Source organism: Callospermophilus lateralis, chromosome 11 (assembly GCF_048772815.1).
Source record: "Callospermophilus lateralis isolate mCalLat2 chromosome 11, mCalLat2.hap1, whole genome shotgun sequence".
In the NCBI taxonomy this organism is placed as follows: domain Eukaryota; kingdom Metazoa; phylum Chordata; class Mammalia; order Rodentia; family Sciuridae; genus Callospermophilus; species Callospermophilus lateralis.
Window position 1 is genome coordinate 31,962,370 of NC_135315.1, and position 25,240 is coordinate 31,987,609.

The following is a 25,240-nucleotide window of genomic DNA, read 5'->3' on the forward strand; positions in this document are numbered from 1 at the left end:
GGTCTCCTTTTCTGGCCTAATGCAGTACTAGCTCTGTAATCGTAAAGGAGTTACTTAAGCTTTCTAAATTGTTATTTCAACATCTGTAGCTGTTTGGGGCAAGCTCAATTGGGCTAATATAAACACCTAACAGAAGGGCTGATCTTTCAGTCCTCAGATTTGAATTTCCTGGGGGAATTTATTTTAAAAAACGAATTTAAAATAATCCCAAGTCATTGATTTAACTGCTCTGGGGTACTGAGCATTGGAATTTTTTTAAAAAGCATTATATGTGGCCAGTACTAGGACTGGCCTAGTACTGCAGTCTAATCTGCTTTGGTGTTCATAAGGATCATGGCTGAGCTCCAGGCCCCTGGTATTTCTGACTCAGTAGGTCTGGAATTAGACTGAGATTTGGCATTTCTAACAAGTTTCCAGGTGGTTCTGGGATATGCTCTGGGTATTACACTAGTCCATGGCAATCAGCAAACAATGTGCAAAATTAGATTGTCAGAGAATCTTGTTTTGCTTAGGACACAACACAGGCAGCACCACCAGTTGTCCCAGGTATGCCATTATTCAAGCCCACCTTGCATAATGGGTCTGATGGGGGTGCAGACAGATGCTCATGGGGAACTTCTTTGTAGGAAGGGCAGGAGGAACAGTTGTTTGTCCTGGAACATGGCATCATGAGAAAGAGGAGCCACATTGGCCCAGGTGACCCAGAACTCAGGAATAAGATGTGTGTGTGGAAGTTACAAAGAGGCCTTTGGTTCAACACAAGGAAGCATTTTTAACCTTGAGAACTGCCCTGTCTGAAAATGGCATCAGCTTCCTCTTTTGGCAACCAGTTTTCCTGTCCCTGTGTGGGAGGTATTCCAGCTGAGCTGGGGACCTGGGATAAGCTAGAGATGCATGAACTGGAAGGCCTCTGCATTCCTTTTTAATTCTGAGGTTGCGCTCCAGTCTGCGTCTCTGTTAATCCACAAACTTTCTATTTAGGAAGGTGACCCTCTGGAGCTTTCCCAACAGACTAGCTTTCCCCATGGTGTTTCTGCCACTTATCAGCAAGCGGTTTACTTTCCCAGGGGAAACCCGAAGGCTACAACGCTGGATAGAGCGGGCAGCAGGTGTCACCTCCTAAGCACTGTGGGGAAAGTGCTGGAGCCCTTTGGGCCCTAGATAATGGGGTTAATGGGGGCAGGTGAAGCAGGTGGGCTGCAGACGCGACACAGATCCCCAGAGGCCAACCCCTGTCCCCAAGGGAGAAGAGCGGGTAAGGGGGGGGGGGGGGTCCAGCCCACGCAGCTGGCCACATCAGAGCACCAAGAGAACACGAAGTCTTTATTACAGGAATTCCTATGAAACCGCTCCAAGAAAAAAACCCACACATAGGAGGAGAAAAAAAATAACAAAGCAACACACACACATACACACACACACACACACACACACACACACACCCCGAGTTGCGGCTTCCTTGCGTGCACTTGGCCCCCGCGTGGGGAGGGGTCAGGGTCACAGCCCAGACCTCTTCCTCTGCCACTCAGGGTCAGACCCATCTGGGCATCCCGCTGACAGCAGGCGGACTGGGGAGGGTTGCTCTTCCTCCCCAATAGAGGGCGGGCGGCCCCACGCCAGGGCCCCTGGCACCGTGCGCTGCTTCCAAACTTGGTCACCCTCCGCGCGCGGTGCTCGCTGTTCTCGGGAGCTAGGGAAGCTCCGCGCCAGGAGTCGCGTAGGGGGCAGGCAGGACGAGGAGCTATCAGGCCCTGGCCTTGCACACACTGTCTCTCGGCCCCTGGGTGCCACCAGGGCCCAGCCAAAGATCGAAGCTCATTCCCAAACTTCCAAACCCGCGTCCCTCCTCCAATAACAGATGGCAACTCTGAAGTTCTAAGAGTCTCGTGCCAGGCCAGGCTTCCCAGCTCTCCGGAAAGGTCAGCGCGTTCCCATGTCCAGGGAGGGGCCGAAGAGACTCACGGCCTCTTTCCCCTTGGCAGTGGTTGGTGCCGGTTAAGCATTCGTAGAATCGGAGTTTCCTTCTTAGGTCACCTTTTGGACTTTAGCAAAGGGCACCCCGTGAGTCCTTCAGTCCTATAAGCTCCCACCCAGGCTGGCAGCCTCTTTGCCAGCTTCATCCCTGCACTTTGTCAAAGGGGGTTCACTCCTGACCACCCCCTCCCACTACTGCCACCCACCCTAAGAGTCCAGCTGAGGAGGCAGGGTCCCTGGGAGCCACCACTGTGGTGTGTGACTCCAGACTGGCTTTTATCTTCTGCCAAACTAAAGACCCTGCCCACCAAGAGTCCTCCAGCTCCGGGGGGAACCACCCTCCCCATCCCTGCTGGGTGAAGACAAGGGGGGGGGGACACGACCCTGCCAGCCCTCAACAGAAGCAGCTTGATGAGCCAGGCCTGGGCCGGTGACAGAGTCCTCCTTGTGGTGACCTAGCACTCCTCAGACGGTGCCTGAGTGACTGTCCAGGGCTCTCCCACACCAAACTCTGTACAAGAGTTGTGCAGAGGGTCAGGAAAAGGATGGGATGCAGGAGACCTTGGGAAGAAAGGGCACGAGTGCCCAAAGGGAGCAGGGGATGGGGGTAAACCAGGTAGCCCATGGCCTGGCAGGAGAAATGGGGAAGAGAGAGAGGCAGAAGCTCTAACTGTAGGCCAGAGAGCCTCTGGTAGGATTACCCTGCCCTTTCCCAAACTCCAACCTAGGCCACCTGCTGGGATTTTTTTTTTTTTTTTTTAAGGAAAGGTTGGTTCCTGCATTCCCCATTGCCCAGAGAAAAGCCTGGCCACAAAAGGGTCTGTGACCAGCTGCTGGGGCCCCAGGTCCCTCCTCCAATAACAGATGGCAACTCCGAAGTTCTAAGTCCCATGAAAAGTGGCAGTGGCTGGGCTGGACTGTGGCCGGAGAACCATTGGGCCTCGGTATGCAAGCACCATCTGTCCGGCTGCAGCTGGGCCCTTCAGCTGGGTGCCGGTGTTGCTCTTGCTGTCCCCACCGGGTCAGAGCATCTCTGGCAAGGAGGAGCTGCTGGCATCTGGCAGGGAAAAAGGATGGATAAAGTCTCTTTCAAAGAAGTCCCTGGTCTTTCTTGGTCTCTAGTTCCTGAGGAGTGAGTCTGGGTTAGAAACCAAACACAGCAGCTCCTTTCTTTCTCCAGGGCCTCTGGATCGACCTGGAACTCTGCCTGGGGTCATTCCCGCACCCAAATTCCTAGAAATTGCACAACTGTAGCTAGTGATTGGGTGGAAATATGGGACAGGGAGGATAGAGCTGTATGGGAAAGGCTCAGAGATAGGAAACTGTCTGACTCACTTTGTGATACACTGGTAGCTCGGGTGAGCTAGACCATAGGGTCCTGGAGGGGCAGAAATGTAGACTGGGGTCAGAATTTGGTGGGCCCCAGACATTAGGCTGAGAAGGTCATACGACTGTGCTCAGAAGATCCACTCAAAGACAAGGGAGAAATGGAACCAAAGGGATTTTTGGTGATGGGATGAAGAGAGGTGGGGCAGCAAAGAGACCAGGGCTGCTAAGTAGATGATGTGTCTAGCAGAGCAGTGATGGGAGGAACAGGGAAGAGAAATGGGATGGCCAAGTCAGGAGGAGAGACTCTGGCTTTCAGAGAGTTGACATCCAGGGCTGGAAAGATAATCAAGGGTGCAGCTGAGGATACAGAGCAGATCTGGAGGAGTAACTGTGCTGGAGATTCCGATTTTGAAGCCAACTGCACACAAGTATTGCTGATGCTGTAAAAGAGGACGGTGGTGCTGCCAGAGAGTGGGGAGGGAGAAGGCTGAAGAGGGTCAAGGACAGAGCAACAAGTGGGTATTTAGGGAGAGGGAGGAGCAACAGAAGCCCGGCAGGGAGGAAAGAGAGCCAGGGCTCCCCAGGGTTACCAGAGCCCAGGGAAGGTTTCAGGAAGGACTGTGGGCACATAGTGTAGACGTGGGCACACAGTGTAGATGTGTGCACACCAGAAGAATGCAGGACAGGATGGGGAAAGGGTGTAGGGGGCAGAAGTAAATGGATGCAGGGCGAGGGGCTGAAAGAGGGGCAGATGTGCTCAAGTCCTGCAGGAGGGGTCTGTCTGCATTCCCTGTTCATTCCCAGAGAGGTGCACAGGGAGACAGGAGGAAAAACAGTCTGGGACCAGGGGCGGCAGCCACCACAGACCCCAGATCATCCAACCCAAGCAGGGGACTGGACATAGTTAGGGGGGAGTGGGGTGGCACCTAGATTTTCTTCAACTGTCTTCTCAGTGTGCCACGTGTGTCCTGGTCTATCTTCTCAACTGGGCTAGAAACTATTCGAGGTCAAAAGCTGATTTTGTTTTCCTGATTCTAGCATCTGTCAAAGGCAGGTATGATTACCTTTTGTCAAATGAATAAAGAGCTAAATAAAAGAAATGCAAAGGACAGGTTTGCATGCAGAAGCCCATGTCCCCTGCCACCACAGGAGGGAAGAGACCCAGGATCTGCACTATCCAGCTACTTGAACCCAGCACCTCTGGACCCCTGGGAAGACAGGGGGTGTGGGGTATGGTGGGTTCTGCCTTTGGGCAGTACCAGGCGGCCGTGGCTCCAGGACTTACCTCTTACTGTCCTTCTCTCAGGGCTTCTTCCACCTTGGGCACCTCCTGCCTCTTTCCCTGGAAGTCTTCATCTAAAATGCAGAGGGACTGCCTCATCGTCCACCCTGCAGCCTTACTCAGGATGTCCCCAGGATGCACAAGAGAGCCACCCTGACTCATTCTGCCCCCTCTGTCTGATGGGACATGTGCTAATTCCCGGGTGGCCAGTGCTTGGGTCTGATGAAAGAGGCAACAGGACAGCCGGGGGTTGGTCTGACTCATCACTGAGCTCAGACCTTGGACAAGTTCTTTCCTCTTCTTTGGGCCTCACTTTCCTTATCCATAAAATGGGATGGGGAAGTTGGACTATCTAGATGACCTCAAGGTCCTCTAGTCCTTCTTTCTGGAGTTTTCCTGACCCTAACAAGGCCCAATGGCATGGGGTTCAGCTATGTGCAGCCTGGTAGGGTCTGAGGCAGGGACTTCTGACCCCTGTTGCATTTGGAAGGGATTTAGTGAAAGCTGAAAGTCTGTAGGCCCTCAGACTAAAGCTGCCTAGTGTTCGGTTCTTCATGTGGGCAGTGCTGTCTGTTCCCTCACACTCTGGAAATACTGCCCAGAATATTCCAGTGCCTGGTGCTTTGTGCTATAGGTAGAGACAGGTGGAAGAGAGGCTGGATCCCCTGTCAGGGACTGTAACAAGGGGCAGGCATTGTGCACCACCCTTCTTTGGATCACCTGCCCACCAACTTTTGATGTATCTGTCCCCTGGTTGGGTGCCCCCTCCCTGACATGGAACACCCAGGCTCCTCTTGTAGGGTTACCCAGCACAGGCAAGACAGAGCTTAAGGGTCCCCTCCCTGCCTCACCACAAGCATGGCCCTCCACGTCTTCCAGAAGATTAGCTGTTGATGCAGCAGCCCCCAGCCTGTCCAGCTGTTCAGGAACACAGTCCCAGAGATGACAAGTACTGCCACACCCCATCCCATCCCCAAACCCCAGAGGCTTATACCTATCTTTCCTACCCCACAACACCCCAATACTGCTAGTTCCTTTCTTGGGGTCAGCTGAGCAACCAAGCCCCAACCCTCTCATTTTGTTCTCATCTCTAGGAACAGGAGAGCAACTTTCTCTCTGCTCCCCTTTTGCTGTTTAGCTTTTAATATCCTGGGCCCTGTTTCACAAGAAAGGATGGGAGTTTAGGTAAAAATGTGGAAAAAATTTTTCTTTTCCCGTAGTATTAGGGATTGAACCCAGGGACACTTTACCACTGTGCCACCTCCCTGCTCCTTTTAGACAAGGTCTATGTTAAGTTGCCCAGACTGAGCTTGAACTTGTGATCCTCCTGACTCAGCTTCCCGATTCATTGGGATTGCGGGCATGTGCCATCATGCCTGGCTTGAATTACTTAATTTCTACTCAAGGAACCAAAAGTGAGAAGGCAACTAAGATGAGGAGACAGGAGGACCGTGGACCAGTTCAACTAGAGAAATTAGGAAAAGGTTTGCTCATTTCAAATGAACTCAGTGATTCAATTTTTCTCCCAAGGAGAAGTTTCCACAGAGGGATGCCCAAAGCCACTCCCCCACTCCCCACGTCTGGCCCCCGGTGTTCCAAGTGATGGGCAGCCAGCTAGTGGCCTGGCTCCCAGAGCTAAAGGGAGGCTACAAAGCCAGGGCCCACTCCTGGGGAGGGCAGAGCCTGGGGGAGTCCAGCTGGGGTCTCAATCAGGGCCTCTGGCATCCACCACACCACCCAGAGCCAGACTGGAAGGATACGATGGATGCTTCGGCAAGTGCTTCCTCTTGGACTTCCTCATTTTGGTCTTCTCGGAGAAGGCCCGGGCCAGTTCAAACAGCTTCCTCCGGGTGGCTGGGGCAGAGAGACCTGTGAGCTGTTTTTTCTCTTAGCATCCAGACCACCATATGGTCTCCCCCCAGGCCTGGGGGAGGCCAGGCAACACCAGGACCCCCCCACCCCCACCCCCGGGGTGGAAGCTGGAGAGAGGGGGTGGAAGCTAGAGAGAGGGAGGTGACAATCCCAGACAGGAATGCCACCTCAGGAGCAAGGCTGCCATCCCAGGTCTGCCTGCAGGGGCAGCACAGGCCACCAAGAAACAGGCCCGGGCCAGCCAGCAGTCCAAGATCAGGGTATTCCTTCCCTGGCTTTGACAGACACCCAGGCATCTTGGCTTTCTTTTCTGCCCGCGGCCCCTGCGCCTGCCTTTCCACCCTCCCCTAGCCATCGCCAGAGTCGGTCCTGGAATTTCCATGACTAATCCGAGATTTTCCTTGAAATAGAGCCTGAAAGAATCTTCATTCACACTGGATGTGGGTCTGTATGGTGGGGAGGTGAGGGACACGGGGACATTCAAGATTGGCAGGACTTTGTGGAACAAGGTCTGAAGGCCTCCCACTGCCACAGAAAGTGGGCTTAGGAAGGGCCTCCCGTGCCCTGCCCCCCCCCCCCCCCCCCCCCCCGCATCAGACCCAGCCAAGTGGCCGCAAGCCACAGAGAATGTGAACAGTGACACGGGGTGAGGGGATGCGTAGCACATTATTTTTCTGCAGACAGCTGGCTCAAGAGGATTTAAACTTAATTTGTCTCTAGACTCAGCTGTAGAGGGAAGTGAGGTAGGAAGGTTGAGAGAGCCAGGCTGCGATTAAAGTGTCACTTCAGTTCACCAAGAGTCAGCAGCACTAAAAATTCTGGTGGGGGCTCCTTCCCTCCCATTAGGTCACAGGGCCTGCCTCCAAAGAGCTGGAGATGGGAGGGGACGTGGGCTAGACTCACATTTTCCCATGTGTTTCAACTTGTCCCTGAATAAGGCATCTTCAGACACACCAGGGTTGGCATCACTGGTTCCTGGAAGGAGGAGACATGCTGAGGGATGGGCCCCTTGGGTTTCTCAGGTCCCACTGGAGAGGGAGAGCAAGCTGCTACCAAGGCCCTGCCGAGGTGGGTCAGGGCTGTTGCAGCCCTATCGTTCCACTTTAGCAATGATGCAGGTTTCTTCCTTAACCAGGAGGGAGTTTAAAGCAAGGAGGATTTGGGGGGTTCTCCTTTCTCCTTGTAAGCCATGTTTTTCTCCTCTATGAAAATGGGGGTACTCTTATGTCTGCTGTATGTATGGAGAGCCAGATGAAACAGGGTCCTGACTATCCACTTCTCTGACAAATTCCACACTGTGAAGTCATGTTGGAAGTTTGAAATGAGCAGTGGGGGATGTTTACACTATGGGGGTCACCCGGCATTGCAAACTGGGCTGCCATTGCACACATTCACCAGCTAACTGGGGGGCTGCCTGAATCCTGACTTGGGTATGAGTCAAAGGAGGAAGAGCACAGCCCAGAGTGCCTGGGGAGATTTCCTTTGTCCTTCCAGGGTCAGCCTCTCCAGGACTCCCTCCCAGGCACTAAGCAGGAATGTGAATAGGGTTTGGCCAAGGTCGGAACTCAGCTACCCCTCAGAGATGCCCACTCTCTCGGGTACCACTTGGGTCTCCTACAGCCCTTCTAAGGCCACTGTTCTCCATCCTGCAACCTGGCTAATCCCAAGTCACCTTGCCTGCTAAGTCCCCTTTGAGTCATTCTGATCCATCTCAGCAGCTCTGGTTTCTCTAGTTAATTCGGGATCAAGGACAAGAGGCTCCGTGAAAACTCCCAGATGCGCATCTGGTGGGGCCTAAGCTCCTAGACTGTTGCTTATGAATCAGTTCCGTGGGATTTTCTCTCTCCAAGCTGGGATCAGCTGAGCCCCACCCCCACCCCATTCCTGCACTCCCCACTCTACTGTGCCATGGAAGGTCTGTTCAGGCAAAAGCTGCTGAGGCTTTCTGTGAGGCAGGCAATTTGTGGATGTGTGTAGAGCGGGGGTAGTGACTGACTAGGGGCCACTGTGTTCACAGGCACAGCATCTAGCTGTTGGGTGTGAAGGCAGGGCACCTGGGCCTCAGCCCACCTTCCTAGCTCCAGCTCAACCCTCTAGTCTGTGGATCCCGGTATCACTGCTGCCCAGGCCCTTGTCCCCCTCAGCATCAGGCCTCCTGAGCAGTAGGGCCTGGCCCTCTTTGAGGCAATTCCTACTTCTCACCACCTTATACTCCAAACTCAAAATTTTCTTCCTTCAACACCAAGGGCAGAGCCTAGCCCATGGCAGATATTCCCCAAATACTTATTAAATGAATGAATGAACCCTTCCCAGGTTAACCTTGTCCTCCTTCTTGGCGTGCATTTGCTATAATCAATAATATGTCCTCAGCCTTACTGGTTTGCTCCACCTATCTTTTGGACATACCTCCTTACAAGACCATAAGCTCCTCCAGGACAGATACCAAGCCTTAGAATAAGGCTGAATGGGGCGGGGGGAGGGGGGCCTGGGATTGTGGCTCAGCAGTAGAGTGCTCACCTAGCACACGCGAGGACCTGTGTTTGATCCTCAGCATCACATAAAAAAATAAATAAAATAAAGGTATTGTGTCCAACTACAACTAAAAAATAAATATTTTTTTAAAAAAAGAATAAATTTGAATCTTTCCCACACCCACTTGCTACCAAGGGACATTATGTGGAGTAGTATGTCCTCTGGAAGACACGCTCCAAGAATTAATTGGGAGTCCAGACAACTCATGTCAATCCCACAGCCCCTGGGTTAGTAAAGACCCAGGGCTGTTCAGTGAAGGGGACATCTCACTCCATGGCCCATGTGGAGGTGCAGCCAGACTCATCCCCTCCAGCCTGCTGAGGGGCCTCAGGCCCCTCCCTGGGTCTATTTCCTCATCCTCTCCCAAACTCCAAATATCTAAGGCAAAGTTGGGGTGTAAGTCCCCCCCACACACACACCCCGTCCAGGCTTCCCTCTCAGGAAGGCAAGGTTACCTGGGACTGAAGAGGGAAAGCCAAAGTCGTTTCCGACAGCCACGCTGCTGGATTTGGATTTCTGGGACTCATATTTCAATCGATCTGGAAAAGGACCACGTTCCTGTCAGGGCAGTTAGCTCCTGGGCTCTCCAAGGCATGCTGGAGGTGACAGAGGCTGAACCCCCCAAATCACACACAAGTGCACACAAGAACACAAATACACAAGCACACAGTATGTTCCCACTCTTAAAGAACCAGTGATAATGGGCTGGGGCTGTAGCTCAGTGGTAGAGCACTTGCCTGGCATGTGTGAGGCACTGGGTTTGAGTCTCAGCACCACATAAAAATAAATGAATAAAATAAAAGTCCATCAACACCTACAAATATATATATAAAAAAAGAACCAGTGATAAGCCAGGTGTGGTGGCACACACCTATCATCCCAGCTAATTGGGAGGCTAAAGCAGGAGAATTACAAGTTGCCAGCAACTTAGTGAGACCCTGTCTCAAAATAAAATAAAAGGACTGAGGGGGTAGCTCAGTGGTAGAGCATCCCTGGGTTCAGTACAACAAAAAGGAAAAAAAAAAAAAAAAGAACCAGCAATAACAGAAACCATGGTCAGACAACCATTTGGAACGTTACAATGTCAGAATTCAAAGGTCCTTGAGATGGTAGAGTCCAGTGCTCCTAATATGAAAGAAAAGGCCCGGAGGCCTCCACCAGCTTGGTTGAGGAACAAGGGCCAGCCCTCAGAACCGGTGTTCTCACGGCACAACTTGCTCCTCCTTCACCGACATGGGTCAGTCACACACACAAACATACACTCCCACACTGTGACCCTCACAAGACTACTTCCACAGCCCTTTCTTTATATGTCACCCTAAACACCATGCTGTCCTAAAGGATAAGGCAGCCAGGCTGGGGAGCAGGGCAGCCCACCCAAATACCCTAATGTGCTAACTAATGTCCTTCGCTCAGAGAGCCTCCTACTCTGGCACCCATGGAACCAGTCACTCTGTCCCTGGGGCTCCAGACCCCTCATGTCTGCCCTGTGGCTGGGGCTTGGTGAGAAAGGCAGTGCTCTCGCCCCTGCTGCTGAACACAGAGCGGATGTGCAAGGGGAGGGAGAGGCCTACGTGGGCACACCCTTCTCCTCTGAGTCCCAAGGTTCCCCAGGCCTCTGTAGGCAGAATTCCGGCCTCCCCCACGATAACATGAGGAAGGCTGTGCCTCATCAGCACAGAAAGCACCTGGCACCTTGGTCTCCATCCCAGCCCTTCCTGAGCCCCAAGGCTAAAGCCTTCGGTGCCCACCTCTCTCCAGGGCGAGGAGGAAGTCACGGTTGCGCTGCAGCTCCTTCATGAACTCCTCATTCTGCAGGAAGAGCGCAATCCTCTCGTCTTCCAGGTACTGCTTCCAGCGGCTGTCCTGGGCCCCAGGCCCGGCCACGGAGGGAGGGCCTCCCTCTCCACTCACAGGTTTGGAGCCCCCGGGGTTGCCCTGAGGAGAGGGCGAACATGCTGAATGCCCACTGACACATGTCCTTTCCCAGGATCCTCCAGCCCCACACCTCCCAACGGGACCTAATGGTCAGTCAAAATCCACAGGAACAGGTCAGAGCCCTCTCTGCTGTGGAAGCAGAATGGTTTAAAAATGACTTTTCCTCCTGACCTTGGACCACCTCGTTCCTTCATCCACAACCTGAGTAGTCCTGAAAAGGATCTGCTGTTCAACAGCCCACCCAGGAACTCTCCAACTCAAACCTCTTCTGCACCCTCTGCCTCAGGGTGAGACCCACCCACCACAGGGGCACCTTGGGACATAGCCAGAAAGCCTCACAAGCTGTCTCCCTCCCTGGGTCAAACAGGAAACCTCCTGGCCCAGATAGGAAGTGAGGCTTTTGGTCCAGAGTCCTTTTCCTACAAACCCAGGGCAACAGAAATAGCTCAGCCTGGTCTTAAAAACCAGGAAGCAAAACTGGCCGACACAAATTGTGTGGGCAAAGAAAGTTGCTGGACAGGCGGGGGGTGGGGGGGGTATGGAGGGGTGGGGACAGATCATTACCTGTATGCTATCCAGCTGCTGGGGCAAGATGCGGAGAAAGTCATCAGGGAGGTTGCCCAGCAATGGCGGGTTCCAGTTCCGATAGCGCCTCTGGCTTGCGGAGGGTCCAGAGCAGAGTACATCGATCCTGGAGAATGGGAGGTGAGGGAGCAGTGAGGCCCAGCGACAGCATAACAGATCCTCAAGCAGGTGGGATCCTACTCAGAGATTCCAGCACCTTCCACTGCCTCCGAACAAAGCTGGTACTCTTTCTCTCATCAGTAGCCTCAACTGATTCCCAGGTTGTGGCTGGCAGTCGTTGCTCTCCAATCACTCAGTGACCTCACAGTCCTAATGCAGATATTGTGTGCAACAGGTGCGCCATTTGTGAATGGCTCCTAGAGAGGCAGCAGTTCTACCCTTCTGTGCTTCTATCCCTAGCATCTAACACAGTGCCAGCTCATGGCCGCTGGGTAACAGGTATGGTCCAAATGAATAGATGCAAAAGGCACCGTCAGCCCGGCTTGCCTGCTCCTTGGTTTGTTGGGGAGGGGAGACTCCAGAACCCCCAGGGGCGGGGGGAAGCAGATCTGAGCTCCCATTCTGCCTCAGCCACAAGCCAGCAGGGTGGTCAAAACTCATGAGCTTGGTCTTGAACAACTTACTGAGAAGTTGGAGATGCCAGTGGAAGATTCTTGTTCCCAGGGACGCTCAGGGGCCACTATTCCTAAGCAAGGTGTGTGGCAGGAGGTCTGTGCCAGGGCAGAGGCCAGCTGAGAGGCAGGGGGCATGAGAGGAAGAGAGACGAGGCCAGCGGCCTCCCTGACCCCCACCCCTCCTGCTCTGACGCCCATGCCTGAGGGCAGCCTGGAGCCGGGCCAGGAGCTCCCCACAGCTCTTCGGCAGCCTGCAGCGTGGCAACCGCAGAACACGTGTTCTGCTGAATCAGGGAAATGACACACTGCGAAGGGCTCGCTCGCTGGCTGGGGCTGGGGCCTGGCTTTGATTTGGCCTCCAGCTCCAGGAATCCCGCCCGCCCCCTCACTGGAGGGGAGCTTTTCCGGGCTGCAGCTGACGGTGGAAATAACTTCCTTTCCTTTTCTATTTTGGGCGGGTGGCCGGCGGGGGCAGGGGAGGGCGGGGGCGGCAGCAGACGGATAACCAGCTGCTAAGTGCTCGGTGCGAGCTCGGTGCGCTCAGCCGGGAGCCAAGGGAACCGTGAGCGCCGTCCACCCTCTCGCTGCACCGGCGGCGGCGAGGCAAGCCTCAGGGAGGAACCTGCATCACAACCGGGACTCCCCTTGCTAGGCCAGGATTCCTTCTACATCACTCCACCACCGTCTACCCCCGGCAGAGGCTGCCCCCTCTCGCCGGGCCTGGAAGGCCACCTCCAGCCACAGCGGACAGAAATCCTCTCCAGGGTCATTCCCCTTCCTTGGGTCTCAGGATCTTCATCTGGGACACCCCCAACTCAACCACACCTCCAAGTCATCCAGGAAAGCTGCAGGGGGAAAGCCCAGAGTTCTATCTGGACTCCCCTCCCCCAGCCCTTTGTTACTAAGATACCCAAATGGGGCGGGGGGCGTGGTCAAGGTGGAGGACCCCTGCATTGTTTTCCTTGTTGGGGTCCTGGAGGAAGGACAGACCAGCCCCCTACTGGCCCTGGCCCTAGCAGAGATGAGGTCAGCCCATAACTGCTGGGTTGGGGAGGTGGGGGCATGGGCAGCCCAGGCAACGCCACTGTGGTCAGAAAGGAATGTCAGAAATGAGCTGAGAGGCAAATGAATAACTTCCAAGGCTGTAATTTCAGAGGAAAAACAACAGGCAGCAGCCTGTGTGGTGGGGTCCCCTGGGCTCCAGAGACTTGCAGTCAGATGGAGGGAAGGACAGGCTGGGGGGGAGGGGAAGGAGACTGAGGCTGGGGAAGATCTCCTGGTGCTGAACCTCTAGTCCCCAAAACTAGACACCCCCCACATACACATTCCAGGTTAAGTCACAGAAAGTCAAACCTGGCTGAGAAGGATTGCCAAGACCGGTCTCCCTGGCAGGGTTTTGGATGAAGCTGTACACTGAGGTGCACAGTGCCTATGCCAGGGCAGAGAGGTTGTCCAGGCAAAACCAGGGTGCAGGGCTCTGGGCATTCCAAGCATGCTTCCCTGGATGGCCCTGCCTCTCTGGGTCCAGCAAAGCAATATTCAAGCTCCCAAACTCCACCCCATCCACAGGCTCTTAGGTACCCAGTGACAAGGTGGCAGAAGGGAGCCAGACCATTTGCCCCTGAAAGTCTGATCTCCCTCAGCAGCCAGGGGGAGGTTCCTAAGACACAAAAAGGGACCACACACCACTCTTCAGCTGAGACCCTTTCAGGGGTTCCCCCACAGCTGCAGGTAAGATGAAAGCTCCTTAGAAGGCCAGGGGGCCCCTGAGATCTGCTGGCTGGCCTCTGCAGGCTCATCCAGCCATGTGACACTTCCAGGCGTTCCCTACATCCCTCTTCCCTGCTTGCAAGCCTGAGCTGTTTTCTTTTTCATCAGGCTAGGGCCAAAGTGAGTGGCCTCAGGTCATAGCTTGAATTGCAGTTCTTTTAGGCAGCCTTCCCACCCTGTGTCCGTGGCTCCCCTGGACTCTGCTCTCTTATGGGGGTAAAGGGACAGACCCACCCAGATCCATCCATTGACTCCTCACTTCCCACCCCAGCACAGCCTGCAGTTTCTGGGTATCACTTGTGATAGACCCCATCTCTGCTCTTATCCCTAACTCAAAACACTAGCTATTCTCCACCCTATAACTTCCTACCACTCCATCAGTTCCCTAAGCTACAGTCAGAGATTTCTCATTAGGGAGTCAACAGCACACAGCAGTACAGAGTAAGTAGCTTTGAAGTTAGAAAGAAATGATCAGGGCACAGTGGCACAGGTCTGCAATCCCAGCTACTGGGGAGGCTGAGACAGGAGGATTGCAAATTCAAGGCCAGCTTAGGCAACTTAGTGAAGCCCTGCCTCCAAATAAAATCAAATAGAACAATTTGAATCCCAACCTTCAGTCTTGGGGAAGTTTATTAAGTCTCTCTGAAGCTCAGTTTCCTTCTCTGTAAAATGGAGTTAAAGACAATGCCCACCTTCTACGTAGTTAGGTAAAGAACGATACCTGTTCTTATTAGCCGTGCCTGTACAATAACACAAGTTCTCCACCACTGGTCTGGGGTTCCCAAGATCCCCAGAAGGGAAGATCCACTGTGGCAAGTCGCCTTTCCTCCTCCCCCACTCCCACCCCCTGCATTATTCTAAGGAACAGCAGCCTGAGGTCCAAGAGACAACATCTGGGCTCCAGAAAGCCCACCACAAACCAGAAAAACAGGGTCCTAGACCCATAGGACCCTGTTGGTATCCTGCTTCATTTTAAGCTTCCAAATCACAGGCTCAAATCTGGAAGAAGTCTCTAGGGACCTCGAAGTCTACTCTTCTACTTCCAGTTATCAAAATGTCCGAGAAAAGGAGACATGCTCCTATTGCTTAAAAATCCCCACAACACCCCTACCCTGGGATGACAAACCAATAGCCATTCTATCGGTGACTGATGACTAGTTGGGGGTGCTGTGTTAAGGAGGATGCTAAGGTTCTGTCTTGACTCAGCAGGAAAGTACGTAGAAATTAATTAGTAATGTTTCCATGAGCCAGGTGTGGTGGCACATGCCCCAGCTACTGGGGAGGCTGAGGCAGGAGGATGTAAAAGTTGAGGCCAGCCTGGGCAACTTAGCAAGACTCTGCCTCAAATTAAAATAAAAAGGGCAGCACTTGCTTAACGTTCATGATGCCCTAGTTCAATCCCCAGTATTGGGGGATGGGGAGTAATATTTTCAAGGGCTCCAGAAGGGGAGTGTCAATATGTCTCCAGTGGTGGAGAACTTGTGCTATTGTTCAGGCACAGCTAATAAGAACAGGTATTGTGCTCTCCCTTCCTACTCTGCATGTACCTTGAGAATAAGCTCCCAGAAAGCAGAGGTTAAGCCATACTTCACTGTGTCCCAAATAGTAGGGGACATGCTACCTAGCCTAGACTAGGAATTAAGTAAATGTTTGCTTATGCAATCCTTATACTTGGAAAGTTCTCTTTGGTATCTAGCTACAATGTTTCATGCCGGTCCTTGGTGGATTAATATACTGAGAGGTCCAGTCAAGCTGCCCACTGTGTTAGTATACAACCCCAGCCCTGTCCCTTCCCTGCTCCTCTGCACTCAGACAAGATGGATTCTCACCGAGGAGGTGGAGTAGGGGGAGCGAGAGGGTAAGGCCTGTCGAACATGTGCATGTGGTAGGCCGGCGGGGAGTACACAGGCGGGGGCTCTTCATCGGAGCTATCAGGTTCCAAAGTCCTTTCCAAGATCTAAATCAGAGACAACAGAGAAAGAAATATTAATAATCCTTCCCTGAATTTAAATGGCATTCAGACAAAAACCAAGTGTGGGTGAGGACTGCTAATAAGGAACTCTGTGTATTGCTGGCGGGAGCATGAATTGATCCAACCACTTCTTTGGAAAACTGGCCTTATCTGCTAAAGCCAGACACCTGGCTACCCCTGCCCCTACTATCCCAGGATTCTCAGCAGACATGAAAGTACATGTACCCAAAGGCCAGGTCAGAGCAGCACTAGCCATCCAAGTCAGGCTCAAGAACCGGAAAAACACACACAGGGACAGAAGTTAGAGCAGCATGAACTCTATGAGGTGGCTAAGGAGGGGAAAGGGCACCAGGGGACTCCCAGGAGCACTTAACCACTGAGCCACAGCCTGTTTTGTTTTCTTTCTTTCTTTCTTTTTCTTTCTTTCCCTTTCTCTCTCTCTCTCTCTCTCTTTTTCTTTCTTTCTTCTTTCTTCTTTTTTAATTTTGAGACAAGTTCTTACAACCTGCTAAGTTGCTGAGGCTGGCTTTGAACTCAATCCTCCTGCCTCAGCCTCTCGAGCCTCTGGGACTACAGGTGTGCGCCACTGCGTCCCCAGTTGATGATGTTTCTTGATCTAGACTTCACAGAGCTGCTGCGTGCTGGAACTTTGTATCCTCTTCTTCTTAATTCTTCTTTTTTTTGGTACTAGGGATTGAACTGAGGAGCACTCTGCCTCTGAGCTACATCCCCAGTCCTTTTTTGTATTTTATTTAGAGACAGGGTCTCACTGAGTTGCTTAGTGCCTCACCATTACTGAGGCTGGCTTGGAACTATCCATCTTCCTATCTCAGCCTCCCGAGCCCCTGGGATTACAGGTGTGCACCACCGCGCCCTGCCCTGTATCCTACTCTTGTGCATGTGCTGTGTGTCCTTTGATGAGAACATCATTCACATCCTTCTCAAAGTACTTCCACATCTGTTGTCTTAACCTCAGATTATGACACCCACTTTATAAATGAGGAAACTGAGGCCCAGGTTGACTAAATGACATAACAAAAGCTACCCATGGTTTTTAGAACCGAGTCTTCAACTTGGATCATGCACTCCACAGCCCGTATCTGAACACTCAGGTTGAATTCCCAGGATGGACAGGGCCCAGATGCCTGCTCTCCCTTTGAACTCTTCTCTTTATCCAGGAGTGAGAAAGAGGGCAGGAAGAGGCCCAGGGGTGGGCAAAGGCTGGGTTCTGTTACACAGACTGACCCAGACCTTACCCCGGAGTCCACAGAGGCATTTGGGGCAGATCCCTCAGCATACACCCCAACTGGCTACTCCTCAGCCTCCTTCCTGCTCCTCTCTCTTCCTCTTGCTAGCTCTTTTTCCATCTCCTCCAAGACCAAGGAAACTGGGAAGGGCTCTGAGGCTGTGAATCAGCCCAGAGTCGCCAGGCCTCACATTTACCTCCAAGTGAGTTTGCAGAAGTCACCCCTAAAGCGGCCTCTGTTTCTGCCTCTGCAGGTCTGGGCTGGGCTACACTGGCTGGCACATCTCTGCTCTAGACCAGCCATGTTCTGCACGCGGAGCCTCACAGGGACACCTTGGCAGCGAGCATGCATATGTGAGCACGCACACACACTGCAGTGCTGTGCGCGCACACAGCCAGACTGACCCAAGGCGGCCTCCACCCTGGAATGCACTAGCGTTTCTTCTTTTGAGGCAGAAAGTATTTAAACAGATGCTTTTGCAGGAAAAGAAGAGTGTAGCTGCTCTGCAGGCCACTGCTTTGCTTACCCCAGATTTTCACAAGAAGGGAGAGAGAGACAGATCACAAACACTCAAGGGCTGTTCCTGTTCACTGACAAATCTCCAATGCCTGGCACAGGGTAATGGCTTCATAAGAGGACCTGCTGCTGCCATGCTCAGCTCACACATCCCATTTCTCAGACCCCTCTGCTCTGCGCAGTCCAGGCTGAGGCTTGGCCTGGACTATCCTAGCTGAGACTGGTCTCATGAGATAGGTGAGGACAGGAGGAGGGCTCAGGGGGACTTTTCCCAGAAGAAGCCACTTGGGTTTCCTTTGGCTGTGGCCTGCAGCAGTCAGCCCCCGAGACTTAGGGAGCACAGGCTCCCAAGCCCCTCCAGCTCCACGGTGCAGCTTCCTGGGGCAGCAGGCCCAGCCTTGCAGAGGCTCCTGGAGAGGAAATGGGGCTATGTGGAGCCCAGAGACAGTGGGCCCGGCAAGCTCCAGAAAGGCAGATACCCAGCCCCACAGAGAGGACTCTCCCCGTGCCTCCCCAGCTCCCCTGCTGCTCTCCTCCAACCCCACTAGTCACAGGAGCTTGTTCTTCTGGCTCTGAAGGTGATGGGCTTTCAGCTCTGTGGCCTCCTGGCTTAAGTCATTGTGGGTGATGGATGCCTGCCAGGTGCTCTGGGGAGCAGGGTCTGGGCCATTTATCTGACAGGAGATATTTCTCTGTGGCAAGGATACCCCTCGGGCCAGCCCACCATCCATCAGCCCCCAGAAAGGGGGCTTTTTCCAGTCAGCAGTTATTGTCATTCCAGCTGCTGCTCATAAATTTTCTGCAGCACTTTCTGCTGGCTCAGGAGCTGCCTGCTGATGGGCCCAAGCAGGGCTCCAAAGGTAGGGGCTAGGGAAAGAGCCAAGGAAGGGTAGGGGTGCTGAGCAGGGGCTCCACCGAAGGGCAAGGGTCTTAGAAAACAAGTGAACACAAAGTGCAGGCAATTTGGGGGCTGGGGAAGCCATGCAGAGGCTCACCAGGGCGGTGCACTGTGGACAAGAAGGAAGCATCCTGCCTGCCTGCCTGTCAGGACAAATGGCGCTGTAGAAAGGGTCAGAGTTTGCAGGAAACTTTCCAGCTTACACTGAAAAAAACTGTATCTGTGCGCGCATGTGTGTGGGAATACACACACACTCACACACACCTCCTTTCCAGTAGCTAATCAAGGCAGATCAAAGGAGTGGTCTCCCCTGGGAAAGAGATGATAGAAAGCTGGGCGAAGACAGCAGCAACGTTTGCTCATTCAACAAACATTCCCTGTGTGTTTGTTGTGTGCCATGGTGTTGCAGGTGATATGGGAATAAACATCTCTGTCTACACAATTTCTCCTCCACTGGAGAGAGAAACTTCAGGGGCACCCAATAAGAAAGGGGGAAGCAAGGAGGATGACCTGCAGGATGGCGGTGTTTGATGGGAGCGGGTGCCTGCAGGGCTCTTGAGGACTCTGAGGCCATATCTGGGTTGTAATAATGCTCCTCACAAAATGTGTGTGGATTAGAAGAGAAAATACCCCCAAAGCATCCAGGATGGTGCCTGGAACAGATTCAGACTCAATAAAGAGTGGAGTTAAGTCCCATCTTACATGTCCCCCCCCCCCATGCCCCTGCAGCAGTGACCCTCTCACTCACAGACTGCGTGCCTTGCCCCTTCTGCAATGAGCACTCCAGATTCTTTGGAGACTGGGTGGGAAGACAGATGTGTGCTGAACTCCCAAATGAGGCTGGAGAGGGCCAGACACTCCCAGCAGGTGGGCTTTGATGTATTGTGGCCATTCTCTCTCCCCAGTCACTTCCCTGGACAGCCAGGAGCAGAGCTGCATGGGAATGGCTCAACACCACCTCAGGGGGACTAAACTGGCAGGTCTTAATGCCATTCTCCCTCCAGGCTGCCTGGGCTCTAGGGATCCAGCTCCATTCTAATTCAGCTGCAGAGACTTTCTCTCTCTCTCTCTCTCTCTCTCTCTCTCTCTCTCTCTCTCTCTCGGATCCTGACATGGTCCTGGGGCCACTTCCTTAGTCAGTCGTGCACTCTTTCTCCTCTGAGTGTCTGCAAAGCTGCTTCCTTTACCCACACCTCCTTTCCGGGCTCTTCACATTTCCTCAGGGTATCAGGTGGGGAGGTCAGCCTCCCTCTGCCTGCGCTTGCATCTCTCTCCTGTAGCACTCACCACTCTGGGTGGTCAATGCCCCACTCTTGCCTCCAGTCCTCTCAGGACTGTGAGCTCCAGGAGGACAAAATTTCCAAGGTCCTGGGGGGTTGACCCAGAGGTTTTACCACCAAGCCACAACTCCAGCCCTCTGTATTTTTTATTTTGAGACAGAATCTGGCTAAGTGTCTTGGGTCCTTGCTGAGTTGCAGAGGCTGCTGGCCTCGAACTTGCAGTCCTCCTGGTCTCAGTCTCGGAGTCTCTGGGATTACAGGCATGCGCCACCACGCCTGGCCATGTTTGCATTTTTAAAACGAGCACATTGATTCTGATGACCAGGACCCAGAGTGTGCCTGGCACACCCTGGGCAGGTGCTCAGCGTTGACTGCCTGCAGGATTTCTGCCCATAAAATAAGGTCCCTGACTGACCAGATGATTCCCGGGGTAAATGGAGGGCTGCGTGCTGGGTAGAACTCAGGCAGGGGACTAACCCAGATCCTCCTAAGAGGTTCAACCAGGTGGTTGAGCTACAGGTGAGTTCCGGGGCCGCGGCCCTACCTCCGGGGGAATGCTGTCCTCGGAGTCGGAGCTGTCCTCGTAGGCGCTGCCGCCGCCCCCCTCCAGGTTCATCTGCAGCAGCTGGTCAATGGTGGCGTCCACGGCGCCGCTGTTGGCGCGCAGCACGCACTCGATGATGTCGTAGTCCATGTTGGGGAACATGGTCTTGAAGTCGTCCATGGCCTGGTTGAACTCGAGGCGGCGCACCTGGCGGGCGGGCCGGCTGTTGTTGAGCTCCTGGGGGGCCGCGCCGCCGCCCCCGGCCCCCGCCCCGCGCGCCCCCGCCGCGCCCCCGCCGCCGCCGCCACCGCCACCGCCGCCGCTGCTCCGGCGGAACAGGCTGGTCATCTTGCCGAGCCGCGTGGGGAGAATGTTTCCGAGCGGCCGCGAAGCCCTGGCCGGTCCCCCCGCCGTCGGCCGCGAGCTGGCTCCTCGGCTAGGGCCGCTCACGCCTGCGCCTCCTCCGCCCCCCGGGCGTCCGTCTGTCCGGGATGGATGGGCGGCCGGCTCCGGGTCAGGAGTCTACCGGCGCCGGGCCCCAGGCGGCCCTCGGGGAGCGGTCGTCGCGGGGAGGCGGCATGCGGGCCTGGGCCGTGCTGGGGCTGGACCGCAGGTCATCCACACCACCGGAGCATCCTGCCCCCGGCTCCACGGAGGGTCCCACCTGAAACGAGGGAGACAGTCAGGATCAGGGGCGGGCAAACCTGAGCTCAGGGTGGCGGCCAGAGGCTATGAGGAAACAGGGCAGGTTGGGACCACCTCTCTCCTGCTGGAGGGAGACCTGCTTTTGTGTTTTCTCTCCAGTGGCGATTCTTAACAGCCATGGGACTCAGGAGAGCTTCAGTTAGCAAGGACTTCCTTTGTGCCAGGTACCCTCCTAGTGCTCTGTGTGGCCTAACTCATGACAACACTCCGAGGTAGTGAGGCAGACGCTAGCATCCCAGTTTGCAGATGGAAACACGGAGGACTGGAAGCAGAGAAGCCAGCATTTGAACCCAAGACAGGCACACACACACACACACCCCCACTCCCCCACCTCAAGCCACTAGTCTCAACCACTACACATACTGCCAAGGACCCCTGAGGACCCAGCTAGGCCAGGAGGGGCTTTGTATAGGTGCCTTGCCCCTCTAGTTTTGAGCCACAACTAGTTACTGCTTTCTTCATCTTGCCACCTCACCACCAATAATACATCATGGTCCCACCACCAGGGTGTTCCTTGTGCAGAGCCCCCAAAGAATCCTGAGGGCTCCCCAGCATCACCAAGAGTTTCCAACCTGAGAGAGGAAATGTCATGTTCATCCTTAAAGACCCTGGGGCTGATGGGGAGCCTGCTCCCACTCTTGGAGGGATCACATCCGGCCCTAAAACTCAGCCCTTGCCTCTGAGAAATACCAGCCCAACAGAGGGAAGCACAGGGCTCCAGGCCAGTGTCCACCCCTGGATTCATTCTCCTCACCCCAGTGTTACACTGACATGTTTCATTTATATCAGAGACGCAGATTTGTTTTTATGGAACACTGTGTCCCGATTTCTTACAAAAAAAAAAATTTATAGAAGTATCTTCTCAAAGTTATCTTGAGGAACCAGGTATGTCTTAAGTTCTGTTCTTATCCCCCCAAGGAACCAGTTACCCTGACCCAGACAACCTGGCCTTTGGTCTCATGCCAGGAGAGTGTACCTGAGGACATGGATGGAGAGGGGGACTGAAAGTCAAGCACAATTAGGGACCTAAGTCTGTAACCCAGCCCACTCAGGACCAGGCATGTAAATCACTGCCAGTGTCACACCCTGTTAGTGCAGACAAGGGAGAGCAGAATGTGTCTACAAACATCAAGTTCTGACTCTCCTTTTTTACCTCAAGATTTACAGTAATTTTGTTAATTGTAGAAAAGTGGCAGCTCTTTTAAGGGACTGTTCCATCAAAGGATATTCTTTGTGTGTGTGTGTGTGTGTGTGTGTGTGTGTGTGTGTAATGAGGGATTGAACCCAGGAGTGCTTAACCACTGAGCCACATCCCTACCCCCCCCCTTTTTTTAATAATTTATTTAGAGACAGGGTCTTGCTAAGTTGCTTAGAACCTTACTAATTTGCTGAGACTGGCTCCTGCCTCAGCCTCCTGAACCACTGGAGTTTTAGGTGTGCACCACTACATCCAGCCCAAGGATATTCTTAAATTTGATGAAACAGGTGCAAAGATCAAAGGGATCTTCCTTACCACTGTCTCCACGTCACATGGCTGAAAGTGTGAGAAACACAGGACCAGAGGGGCCAGGAAGAGCTTCTCCACCCCAAAGTCAGAAGACCCATCGATTCCCTGTTCCTTTAGGTCATTCCCTATAGGTTTGTAGGGACCTCATACTCCACAGGTGGCTTCAAGTGCACCTTGCTGAGGTTCTTAAAACTTTAACACCTCTGCCTCCTTGGAGGGCTGGGAAATTGTCTGGGGCTCCTGTTCTGGTGTCTGCCTAGTCCCAGAGAGATGGGTTGTATTTGAGAACAGAAAACTAGAGGCACATGGACACCAAGGTTAGGAGACTCAAGTCCTCTCCCACCGGGAGGAGACTTGTTAGTATAATCCTGTACTTATGTGTAGGTATTTGTTCTTTGCATATACTACTGTGTGTATGAATCTATTTTACTAAACTGTGATCAAACCATAAATCCTACCATGCCTCTAATGTTTTCTACTTAATAGTGCACTGTGACCATCTTCCCATGTCAGAAAATACAGACCTACTTCATCATGCTTAATGCTTGAGTGGTGTTCTGTTAACTGGGTGAAGCATGATTTATTATCCAACTCCCTCTCCCCAACCTCTTCCGAGGTGAACCAGTCACAGCCCAGGAATCCATCATCATTTCACAAGGGAAAACAGAGGTGCAAGCTCAAATGATCAGCCTAAGCATTCAGTTATGAAAATGCACACAGGAAGTCATGTCAGTATGACATGGCTTCCTACGCCGGCTTCTGTCACCCCAGCCTCTTGATATTCCCCACCATCCCATCCCATCAGAAGGTCAGGGGATGCTGCTGTGGCTTTGCCAAAATGCCCTCTTGGCAGACACTTTTGCCCTGCAGCCTCTAACACAGACCTCTGTGGGTCAGGAGGCCCCGAAGCTAATGCCCTGATCATCACACATAGGGATCACAGCGTTATGTTAATGCCTCTGGAGTGAAGCCACTATCTCCCTGCCCCCTAGTAATCAGTAAGAAGGTTGGGGGACCCGACTCTCGCTTTGCTAAGGGCAGTAACCGAGAGGAGGCGGCCAGGACCTGGCCCACCCCCAGAAGAGGAAGAAAGAAAATGGTGAGGCCCACATTTTCCCCATTAACAGCCCCCTGGACAGGTCTCTCAGGCTCTGCCCCCCTTAGTGTTGAGGAGCCCCTGAGAGGCACTCAAGAACTCTCCCATCAACAATGAGCAGGCACTAGTTCAGACTCAGGCTACGGTTCATGCAGCTGTGCCACTCCCCAGCAGCAGGATTCATGTAAGTCTCCTGTCTTCTCTGTGGCCCAGGACCTGTCTCCCTCATCTGCCTGCAGCCCTGAGGTGGCTTCAATGAGAGTGAAGCAGCACCAGGCATGGAATCCGGCGAGATGCATTCTCGTCTCTATCCCAGGAGGTCGCTGAAGAGCCTGGAGCAGTTGGTGTGCTCGCCAAGATGCTCCCTGGGGCACATGGAGCCGGCTGGAAGGGGGGTTCTTGGGGAGTCTTCCCCACCATATAGATGTGAACCCCTAGAATTCCTTCTGCTCTCTGCATGGAAATGTGGCAGGGAGGCCTGGCTGGCCCAGGCAGCCAGAGTCACCACGGTTCAGACAGCCTCTTCCATTTACTCTGGGTGCAAAGCCTTGCACGTGGGCCATGACCTGTAAACAGTAGACACAGTAACCCAGCCTCACACACCCTCTCCGTGTTAAATGGCAAAGCCTCAGCCTGTCCATCAAAGGGCAGGTGTGTGGATGAGAGGAGAGAGATCAGAAACAGCAATGGGAAACATAGGGAAACTGGGTTTGATTTTTAGAAATACCATCTCCACAGACCCCTGCAAGCACTTAGGGACTCCCCAAAGCAGGCTGCCTATGGTTAGCACCGAGTAGGACTGTGAGGCCCCCCACACACACAATTCTCAGAGGACTGTTCTATCTCCCCCTTGTTAAGCTTGAGCCACAGTTGCAGCCAGATTTGGAGGCGAGAGCTGAGTGTGTCTAGCCACCGGGAAAGGAGAAGGACTGTCCTTAAGGCCAGTGTCATCCGTGCATGCAAGGCCCAGGATGCTCAAATAAGAAGCAATGTAAGCACTGCTCAAATAAGAAGTAATGTAAGCCAGGCCTAGTGGTGCACGCTTACCTGTAATCCCAGAAATTTCGGAGGCTGAGGTAGAAGGATTGCAAACTAGTGGCCAGCCTCAGCAATTTAGTGTGGTCCTAAACAACTTAGTGAGACCCTATCTCAAAATAAAAAGGGCTGGGATGTGCCTCAATAGTAAAGTGCCCCTTGCCCCTTGGTTAAATCCCTAGTATCGAAAAAAGAAAAAAAAATTAAATACATGGAAAAATTAAGGCATGCAGGTAACCTAGGTTTACAAGCTTGTGCCAGGCACTGTCAGTCTTTTTTTTTTTTTTTTTTTGGTAGTGCAAGGGCTCCAACTAGGGCTTTATCACACCCTGCCACTGAGCCCCAGCCCCAGCCCCTACATGTAATCTTCATTACAACTCCACGAGATAGGTGCTGTTGTCTCCACTTTAGGGCTGTGGAAACTGACTCAGATAAGCTAGATGATTTGCCCAAAGTCGCACCGCAAGTCTGTAGACAGACCAGAATTAACAACCTACTTCCCAAGAGCGGAAAATGCCAGGTAAGGCTGGGAGGGCTAGGAGCC

At 53.3% G+C, this 25,240-nt stretch overlaps 1 protein-coding gene across 1 annotated transcript in view; it reads right to left on the reverse strand.

Moving 5' to 3' along the window:
- Positions 1–1,306: 1,306 nt before the first annotated feature.
- Positions 1,307–25,240, reverse strand: part of Cuedc1 (CUE domain containing 1) — an 80,293-nt gene continuing 56,359 nt past the window's right edge. The window contains exons 2-11 of the mRNA XM_076869350.1: positions 20,354–21,017; positions 15,726–15,853; positions 11,492–11,618; positions 10,741–10,927; positions 9,445–9,528; positions 7,361–7,432; positions 6,346–6,439; positions 5,437–5,495; positions 4,589–4,659; positions 1,307–3,031 (exon numbers count right to left, since the gene is read on the reverse strand). Of these exons, the coding sequence (XP_076725465.1) occupies positions 4,592–4,659; positions 5,437–5,495; positions 6,346–6,439; positions 7,361–7,432; positions 9,445–9,528; positions 10,741–10,927; positions 11,492–11,618; positions 15,726–15,853; positions 20,354–20,701 (1,167 nt within the window). The 5' untranslated portion in view covers positions 20,702–21,017 and the 3' untranslated portion in view covers positions 1,307–3,031; positions 4,589–4,591. The remainder of the gene's footprint in view (positions 3,032–4,588; positions 4,660–5,436; positions 5,496–6,345; positions 6,440–7,360; positions 7,433–9,444; positions 9,529–10,740; positions 10,928–11,491; positions 11,619–15,725; positions 15,854–20,353; positions 21,018–25,240) is intronic.